The sequence below is a fragment of the Chaetodon auriga genome, chromosome 21 (assembly GCF_051107435.1).
Source record: "Chaetodon auriga isolate fChaAug3 chromosome 21, fChaAug3.hap1, whole genome shotgun sequence".
Classification (NCBI taxonomy): domain Eukaryota; kingdom Metazoa; phylum Chordata; class Actinopteri; order Chaetodontiformes; family Chaetodontidae; genus Chaetodon; species Chaetodon auriga.
This window is the reverse complement of record NC_135094.1, coordinates 9,286,090-9,295,935: the sequence shown is the minus strand read 5'-3', so window position 1 is coordinate 9,295,935 and position 9,846 is coordinate 9,286,090. Positions and strand designations below refer to the sequence as shown.

General features: G+C 49.6%; 1 protein-coding gene across 2 annotated transcripts; it reads right to left on the bottom strand.

The window, feature by feature from the left end:
- Positions 1 to 15: 15 nt before the first annotated feature.
- usf3 (upstream transcription factor family member 3) lies at positions 16 to 9,680 on the bottom strand. Of its 2 annotated transcripts, XM_076761275.1 has the most exons (8): positions 9,573 to 9,660; positions 8,911 to 9,035; positions 8,777 to 8,808; positions 8,569 to 8,651; positions 8,347 to 8,443; positions 7,883 to 8,166; positions 3,233 to 7,489; positions 16 to 2,395 (listed from the first exon to the last, which is right to left on the bottom strand). In XM_076761275.1, the coding sequence occupies exons 2-8, from the start codon at positions 8,952 to 8,954 to the stop codon at positions 581 to 583; spliced, it is 6,612 nt and encodes a 2,203-aa protein (XP_076617390.1). In that variant the 5' UTR covers positions 8,955 to 9,035; positions 9,573 to 9,660; the 3' UTR covers positions 16 to 580. The 2 variants fall into 2 exon arrangements, with proteins under 2 accessions (XP_076617390.1, XP_076617389.1); XM_076761274.1 differs by having other exon boundaries at positions 3,233 to 8,166; positions 9,573 to 9,680.
- Between the last annotated feature and the right edge of the window lie 166 nt (positions 9,681 to 9,846).

The window sequence follows — 9,846 nt, the reverse complement described above, 5'->3', positions numbered from 1 at the left end:
ATGATTCTTCAGTTGGCAGCAAATACAAATGTCTCCTTATAAACTTTATTAATCAATTTTGTATTTACAAATACATACATATTCTAACAATTCTGATATGAAACATTGGTATTTACAAAATAGCTCTTGGAAAAAACAGATTCTGTACAGTACAACCTGATATAAGTTAGTAAATTACATTGGTAGGTAACTGTGCAGAAGGTTTCTTAACAACCCAGAATACATTAAATTCAAGTTCTAAACCTAAATTTAATTTTGTTTTACAACCATTCGGTTCAACGTTTCAAACAAAGAGCTTAAAAGGACGACATTTTCCTGTCACCTTAAAATCAAAAAACTTTTGAAATACTACAAATGATAACTTTGACATCATACATATGCCAATTTGAGATTGAAACTGTGTAAACATGTAAACAACAAAAATCACCACCAGACAGACGTGGTGTCAATTCAACCTAGAAACCGTTCATCTGGTGCCTCCTGAACTTGTTGAACATTTAGAAGGACACAACATCTCTAATTGAAAAAGAAACTCTTTGCTTCAGAACACCAGTTCATCAAAATGCAGCAGGACCTCTCCTCACACAGCCGAGCTGCCGTCATGGCCCAGAATGTGGCTGATGTTGTGGGCAGGACGATTGGGCTGCTTGCCAGAGTCGGCAGACGAGGTGTTGGAGAGAGACAGCAGGGGAGACATTGGCATGGCCGAACCATCAGTGGGCATGCCTGTGGCAATCTCAGGGAACAGCGATGTGAGGCTGAAGTTGGATATGTGAGGGGTGATCCCAGATGAGTTGGCAATGGGCATTGGGGGCATATCTGGAAGCAACGGGAAGCTGGCCTGGCCAAAACCCACAGGGCGAGGAGGGGAGAGGATAGAGCCAAAGCGGTTATTAAGTGGAGGAGCGCTGCCCTTGTCGGCACTCGGGCTGGTAAACATTTGGTTGGGAAAGTATTGGAGGGTGACATCACTGGGAAGGCTGGGGTGAGCAGCTGGAGAATAGGAAGGGTAGAAGGAGGGTAAAGTGTTCTGGGGCTCCACTGGGAGAAGGGACGGCGTACGGGAGGCGTTGGGCTGGCTGACTGGAGGGATGAAAGTGGAGTTAGCATTGATGGGAGGTGGAGGATTCATCCCTCCCTCGGGTATAAAGGGGAAGCCAAAGTTTTGTGCTAGGTGTTGGTCAGGAACCAGGTTGTTGTCACTCGGAACCTGAGCACTATCTGCCATAAAGCGAACAATAGTGCTGCGACGTGCCTCTCCTCCAGACTGCGGTCTGCTCAGCAGCACCCCACCTCCTGAGGGCAGAGGCAGGTGGCCCTCTGGCTCAAAGGGGTTACTGTGTCTCAGAGTACCTGATCGAGCTCGGTCGCCCGGTCGCAGCTTGGTGGGCTGAGCATCTCGAGCGATGTGGCGAGAGTGCTGGCTGACAGCAGTGGGTGGTCTGGAGGGGGCCGAGGAGCGCCCTGGCTCAGAGGTGCTGTGTGGGGTCGGAGGGTGGGGGAGACCTGTGCGCACACCTGGGCCTCCATGCATATTACTGCTGACCTGAGAAATGTGGCTCTTGTTGCCCTCTCCAAGCCGCATAGCTGGGGCCTTCTGGGTCTGGGGCACACTGGGGCTGGAGGCCTTGGCCTGTATGTCTCCTGAAGAGCTACCAGGCACACAGCTGTACTCCATGCTGACTGGGGGACAGCACTGCACTCGCTGGTGGTTGCTCTGCTCAGGCAGGTGGGGGGAAAGGAGGCTCTGCATGAAACTCTGGTGACAACCTTCCTGCTCCCGGGGCAGTGCTGGTCCTACCTGTACCCCCTGCGAGCCGGGATGAGCCGTACTGTAGCCGCCACGGTTCCTGCCATCTGCTGGAGGGCCAACGCCCATCCTGAACCCGCCTTGCTGTTGCCCCTGAGGGCCCCTCTGGGACGGCGGCACTGACTTTGCTGCCATGTCACTCCCACGAGACACCTGAGCCTCAAAACCACTGAGTTGATGTGCTCCTCCTCCTCCTCCCATGGCCTTGAACGGCGGACACTCCGAGACCCTCTGAACATCAGCGGTCACTGGGTGGTCAGAAGGCAGGCGATTCTGTGGATTGTGCGCAATGTTGGCTTTCCCTCGTGATGTGTCCAGGTAACCGCGGAGGTCTGGTTGCTCCTGTGTGGCACCGCGGCCAGGCTGAAGGTGGAGACCCATGCGCTGTTGCTGTTCACCACTGGTGGAACTTTTACCGATGAGCGCCTCTGCGGAGTAGTTGGACACACGGTGACGTTCCTGACGTGACGGCGCGCAGGCCAGGTCAGACGAACGGGACACAGGATTGCTGGGAGGAGAAATGAGCTGCTGTTCCAGAGTCCTTGAGCTCATCATCCTCTGCATAGCGTTATGGTCCTGACCAGGCTGAGGGAGTGCAAAAGTCAAAATGTTATTTTCAAACAAACATCGTGTGAATTATTCCACGTCATCAATCTGTGCTTTTAGCTGGATTGCCATAAAAAAATAATCATCCAACCATGAATGATGCTGCACCCATTCAAAACCACAGTTCCCAAATGTGTACAGAGGGACACACTTTAAATTGAAAATACTGACAACTGGCAAGTTACTACAATAATTTAATTGTGTTTCATTTTAAATTACTTACAACCTTGAATTTTCATTCCTCTGTCTGTGGTTAAAAGGGGCAGAGCTGCAGAGCTGTGGAGCTCCCAGGGAAGCATTTTGTTTTTGTTTTTAGGATTTTTTTTGTTTTGTTTTTTTTTCAGCTGTGGCTTTATAAATATGGTCTGCTGCGGTGGACTGTTACAGCTAGGCCTGTATAAGTGGAACACTGTTGATGGCCTCAGTGTCAAATAGGTTAGACAGATTTACCAACCAGTGCTAAAAAATACCAACATGCCAGTTTTAGCTTGTTTTAACCCATCTGACTGCACTGACAGACACGTCACACCTGAGGTAATAATACATTTCCTTCATGTTATCATAATCAAGGACTTAATTAGAAATGGCCTTTACAAGGTACTAGTATTCAGTATTTGTGTATACAGCCAATGTCTCATATGGTTTAAATGGTACTGAACATTAACTGATTTTCAAATGTACTAAAACTAAACTCTAATAATGAAAATGAGACAAGATACAACGACAAAATCAAGTAGGTGACGATAAGTAAGTAGGATCCCACTGTAGTGTGTTTTCAGTCTTATTAAATCACACCGTCTACCATGTAACACTGACCTTGAGGTGCTCCTGCTGAGCCAGGTGGCTGCTGTGGTGCGCCCTGGTGCCTGCTGCCTGAGCTTCACAGCTCTTCTCCTGGTGTCTGAAGTGCTGCTGCTGTTGCTGCTGGATCTGCTGCTGCAGGTGCTGCTGGTGTCTGGAGTGGGAGCTCTGCTGCTGCTGCTGTAACTGCTGCTGTTGGTGTTGTTGATGCTGTGTCTGTGGCTGTTGTTGATGTGCCTGCGGTTGGTGATGAGACTGTTGGTGTTGTGTTGGCTGCTGATGCTGCTGTGACTGTTGGTGTGACTGTTGTTGGTGCTGCTGCTGTGACTGCTGCTGTGTGTGCTGCTGATGCTGTGTCTGTTGTTGTTGATGTGAGTGTGGCTGCTGCTGAACTCCAGACTTTTCCAAGTGATGCTGCTTCTGTTGCAGGCCAGCAGGTGAACCAGTTTGACTGCCTCTGACAAGTCCACGCTTCTTCTGCACATGCTGCTGCTGCTCCTGCAGCGCCCTCTGGTGTAGTGAGTGCCGCTGTGTGGGGTCAGGCTGTGTCAGGTGGTGCTGCAAATGATACAGATGGTGTCTCTGCTGCTCTTGCTGCTGCTGTTTCATGTAAAGGTTTCCTCCCAGGTGCTGGCCAGGCTGGGTTGCAGCATGCTGTGGATGACCCTGGGGCAGATGAAGCACACCTGGCTGGTTCTGCTCTGGGGGTCCTTGAGGAGGGCAGTGTACATCCGTGGGCCGAACTACTGGGCTCATGAAAGTGTTTGTGGAGAAGAGGGGGCCTGCACTTTCTGAATTAATCCTTGTCATGACAGCAGCAGATGTGGGAGGCAGCTGTCCTACCATCATCTGACTGTGGTCTGGTGCTTTCACGTCCATATGGCTGACAGTGGTAACTGATGGAGGGCAAGGCTTGGGCCGTTTTCCAGTGCTGAGCATCACCTCCTCCTGGGCCTGCCGCTTGGAGATAATCTTAACTTGTCGCTCTCCCACACCAACTCCAGCCTGGGCCCTCATCAACGCTGTCTTTAAGGGGGTGTACTCATTAAGCTGGGCTGCACCTGAGCAGGGTGAGAGGGGGTTGTTTGACGGTTGTGATATGTGGGCTGAGGTTCCAACAGGTGAGGGAACTGAGCCCTGTTGGCCAGCCAGACTGGGAGAGCCTGGGTAGGGTTGCTGACTGGAGCTGGGCCTGATTAGGTTGTTGACACTGAGGCTAGTACCACTCTGAGATGAGCTCTGAGAAGGGACCTGGGGGAGAGACTGAGACTGGGAGTATGAGATGTTTTGTGGATGTCTGCTTCCATTGGGCCCACTGACAGACCCCTCCCCAGCCTGTCCTCTGACAGATACCTGGACAGCAGGTTTAACTGTTATCGTGTCCATGGGTTTAGTCACTTTTGTCTGCTGTCCAGCTGAGCCCCTTTCTTTAGTGCTAGACACTGGTGGAGTTTTTGGGTGCTCCCATGTGGCTGTGGGGGGGTTTGTTGAAGCAGTGTTGTCCCCAGAGATGCCTCCACTCCGTCTCCCTGGACTGTCCTGTTCAAGCATGGCCAAGGCCAACATTTCTGCCTGCTCAGAGGTGAATGTAAATGTTCCAAAGGAGCCAGATGATGCACTAATACCGTGGCCCTGGGGAAGCATGGATGCCACAGAGAAACCTCTGCCTCCCCCAGCCCCTGTAGACATGGGAGAATCTGTCTGTCTGCTAGAAGTCATAGGATGCTCTATAGTTTGATCGTCAAGGTTAGTGTACACCTGCTGAGATAGGGCAAAATCCTTTCTTGAGGAATTATCAGAAGTTGCTGCCACCAAGCCCTCTTTTTCTGTTGCTGTGGAGTGTCTCTCTACCAGAGCCTCCCTGTCTCCTCGAGGGACCTGGGATGGTTTGACTTCAGCAGGGTGACAGGGGGAGGGGTTGGGCATATTCACATCAGCCTGCTGTGTTGGAGTTCTACTGGTAGTGACCGTTTTCCTAAACTCTGAACTTGTTGTAGGAGCTGTAACAGAGCTGTGGGCTGAAGAAAGTGCAACAGTTGTGGACACCAAGGGTGAAGACTTGGTCTGAGACACAGACACAGGTTTATTACAGGGCAGAGGACCTTGGCTATTAGATCCCTGGGGGTGACATACTGAAGATGATTGGGTAGCCTGATTTAAAGGTACTGGTGCACGTGCTGTGAGACTGCTGGTGCAGACTGGAGTCATACGTGCAGTGGAAACAGTGGTGGAAGTGCACTGAGTCTCAGTGGCACCTGCAGGACTGACCACAGATCTGCTCTGCCTTGAAACACCAGTGGTGACAGCTGACATACTTTGTGTTGTGCCAGTTGCTGAACTGGTGGTTGCCTGTTTAACCTCTGGAACTGACTGTTTAACTGGAGCTGAGTTGTTGCCAGATACTACAGCTGGTTGACTCTCAATGGCCATAGCTGCACTAACTGATGGCTTGACTGATGTGGCACCGGTAGTTGTAACTGCAGTTGCCACACCACTAGTGTTAGTATGACTGAATATAACATCAGTCTTAGCTGCAACGACAGAGCTTTTGCTCTGCGGACAGGACTGACTGAGTGCAGTTGACTCAGAGGAACTACACACATTCATTATCTGAGTGTTCTGTGAAGAGGTGACATCTGCTATAACTTCACTACAATCTGTAGTTGTGACAGCTGTGGTACAAGTGGGGGGAATGTCTGTGACTTTTACAGTTGAGGACTGTAAAACTTGAGATACTGTGACTTGAACTGTCTGGCTTTCTCCTGCAGCAGGCACTGGCTTGGCTGGAACAACAACAGCAGGCTGAGTGCTACTGAGCTCTTTTTTCTTGGCTGGTTTAGTCCTTCTAGGTGTTGCCCTCTTTGTATTCAAAGTTGCACGAAGCCTCTTTCCTGTAGGCTTAGAGGCAGTAACCACAAGTCCGGATTTGACTGGATTAAAACAAGGGACCTGTAGCTGCCGGGCAGGTAAAGCAAGTGAGGTTCCAGGGACGGATGCTGGAGCAGGAGGCTGCTTCTGCTGGACTACTGATGATTGGGCAGCTGGAGGCTGACCATTGTTCTGGCTAGAAATGGTAAGTGGAAGGCCCTGAGAGATGCTCTGATTGAGACTGCTGAGTGCCCCTAAACTGTTGAGGGCCACATTAGTAGTTGGTTCCTCAGAGGTGGTGGGCTGGACCAGCTGGAGTGTACTCTGGCCACCCTGAGAGCTGGGTTTGTCAGAAGTCTTCATGGGCTGCAAGGCAAACACCTGGCCATTCACAGTGATAGTCTGTGGGGTTGGAGGAACTGATGGGGAAGAAGAGGCCTGGGTGACCTGAAGAGGATGGTTCATTTGAGGCTGAGTAGGCCGTGGGAGAATGTGCACCAGCTGCTTTCCCCCAACACTCTGTAAGGGAGTGGCAGACGTGGAACTGCTGGTTGTGGATATTTGAGTCGACACAACTGGCACTGCAGCAGGCACAGCTGAAGGCACCATGCCAACCTGAGGATTCTGAGGGGCAGGTGTAGCCTGATTGGGTGCCTGGATGATTACAATATGCTGACAGGGTGTCTGATTGGTTATTTCCTCCCTTACAACTGACTGGGTTGGGCAAGTACTGGCCTGCTGCAGGATGACCACACTTGGGTTGTTAGTGTTCTGTGGGGCAGTTACAGCTGTGGCTGTCCCTCCGGTTGGGTTGACCTGCAGCACCTGCATGGTCTGAAGGAGGGGCAGCACGGTGGCCTGTGGCTGGGGCACCAGGGCAGGCTGAGGCTGAGGTATGAGGGCCGTTGGAGGATGGGGAACCAATGACGCTGGCTGAAGTACAGCAGGCTGGGGCTGCGACACGATGGCAGGGTGGGCCACCACAGCTGGCTGGGGTACTATTGCTGTGCGGGGTACAACAGCACACTGAGGTTGGGGGGCTAGGACAGGCTGAGGCTGTGCCTGGTTCAGGATTGCAGGCCGGAGTTGGGGTGGTCTCTGAAAGGGCTGTGCTTGAATGTGGGCTGTAATGGGTGCTTGCTGTACAGGCACATGTGGTTGCATCTGTATTTGAATGGGTTGAACAGATGGTTTGTTACCTATTGGACACACAGTCACCTGCTGGACAGCCTGGGTGGTGTTGATGACCTCTGGGGTAGGGAGACTCTGGCAGACTGGCTGCACTGTGTTCCCTGACATCTGCAGGGTTGTCCAGGTAGTCTGTGTGCTGCCTGCCGCTCCTACCCTAAGAAGGGCTTGGCTGTTGGGAATAGTCGTGTAACTTACAGTCCTCATGGCAGTGTCCTGTGTGACACAAGGACAAACCTCTGAAGTTGCTGCTCTGGATGTGGTTGTAGCCTGGGTAAGTGTTGTGAGACTGGACACAGGCTGAATGGGGCTTTCAGTGGGGGGCTGTGAGGATGAAGTAGTTGTTATGGTGAGGTTGGGGGCTGGAGTGGCAGGCTGCGATTGCTGAGGCAGGGCTGAGGTGGCTGCAGGGATCTGAAGCGTGATGTAAGACACAGAAGGTGGCAGAGTAGGAGCTGCAGCTGGTGTCTCCACCACACATTGCTCTATCATTCTCAGGCCTGGTGTAGAATGGGTGGGAGTGGCGGTCGATCCAGGGAGAAGTGCAGGGGTGGAAGAAGAGGTATTAACTTGCAGCAGGGCTCCATTAACCCTCAACCTAGCACTGACCTCAGAGGGTGGCTGAAGAATTAATGCTTCAGAAGGCTGTTTCGCTGGGCTAGTCTCCTTCCCTGCTGGACACATCACACTGCCGTTGGAATAGACGATGATCCCCTTTGGGAGTTGATGAGTGGGGGTCACCTTTGCAACCTTGGCACAGCGTTGTTTGCCCTTCCAGTGAATAGTGGGATCTTCTAGAAGGCTAATATCATGGGCTTTAAGGAGCTCGATGTAGTGAGCGCTCTCCCTCCTCAGCTCCTCCAACTGACGCCGGAGTCGACGAATCTCCTCAGCTGCACAGAGAACAAGCACACATGTAATCAATCAAGGGTACTTAGTCCTATGTTAATGATTCCAAACAAACACGTTGTATAGCCACACTCTCACAACTTTAAGTATAAATAAACTATGATAAAATCAAGTGCGCTCTACCGCAAAAACAATGTGTGAAGTGTACAATGGTTAAACTTTACCTTGGACTTTATCTCCTCCTTCCAGAAGCATTGTATCATTTTGTTTCTTCAGTTCAGTGATGTAGCGAAAAGCCTGATCCAAAATCATGTTCTTACTCTGTAGATAAAGGTATAAAGGTCTGATGTTAAAACGTGCCACACAACAGTTAACTGGCCTGGACGCTAATTTCATCATAACATGTTGCAAATAAGACAAAACAGTAATGCCAGGTTGTCTCTTACCTGTTTAAGTGCCTGGGAACAGGGCAGAAGATTACCAATGCGGTTAATCCCTGCATTAATCTTCTCTTTCCTGTGTCTCTCAACTATATAAAGAAAAGACAGACAGTGACCACCATTTAAAACAAACAATAACAATAAAACAACATTAAATCTATGTACACAAAGCAGCAATGCTTGAACAGGAGCACAACAGGAAACATCATTTCACCTGCATTGTGAGACTCTTTGTTTTTCTTCTTTCTGCAAAAATGAAAATAAAGGTTTACATTTTATAAATTACAACCATGTATATATTTGTCCAAGTGCCTGTGTTGATAATTTGATTAAAACAAACATGCTTACTTGGGTTTACGACCAGGTGTCTGAGTTTCAGTCATCTCTGGCATCCTGTACTAACAGTTGCCTATATGATAAGGTACCAGTCAACACATTTAACAGCTGGTCCTTAAATCCTTGCCATGCCCGTGCTGCAATGAAAACACAAAACATCGGGACACAGTATGAATTTAGAATTAGTATAACGACACCAGACTATAAAACATTAAAGATGCGCCCCGGTGGAATTAGCCAGCAAGAATGTTGTCATATAATTAGGAAAAACAGTATCTATCAGACAGTCAAAGACCTTGTTAAGATGCACTGAGCCTCTACTACAACTACTCGATGCTAACAAGCTAGTGTAGATTAACCTAGCTTTACAGCTAACCTTTACTAATTAACTTGCATATTACAGCATAATTACAGAATGTTTGACGAATGACACGAACATCTACGAGCCCTGCTTTAGGCTGACAGTAAGTGCTGTTCAGATAATTACCCCGTTATTTAACTAGCAAGAAACTAGCAACCTGAGCAATTACCCCTTCGGCTAGCTTTCTTTTAGCTAGCTGGCTAACAGCTGCCTTAGCTTACCGTTACCGACATAATTAGCAAGAAAATGAATGGCGCGTTTCCTCGCGTCCCTGCTTATAAATGGTTGCTAATGGATGATAGTTTCAACTAACCTCTAGCCTCGGCATTTTGGAGACTGTCTGTCCACGCAAGAACTTTGAGATTGGAGGCTAACTGTTAGCTAGCAAAGCATTCAACTCAACTCATCTCTCAAAACAATCTCAATACACCGAACTTGGTGTAGTAAGAGGAGGGCTCTGGGAGCGCTGACAGCCAATAGCATTCCAGATTTGGGAAGTCTCAGCCAATCCCGACGTACAACAGGGCATCCAGGGGCAGGTTTGCAAGAATGCATTTAGACATTGTTGGTGTATACCATTATATTCA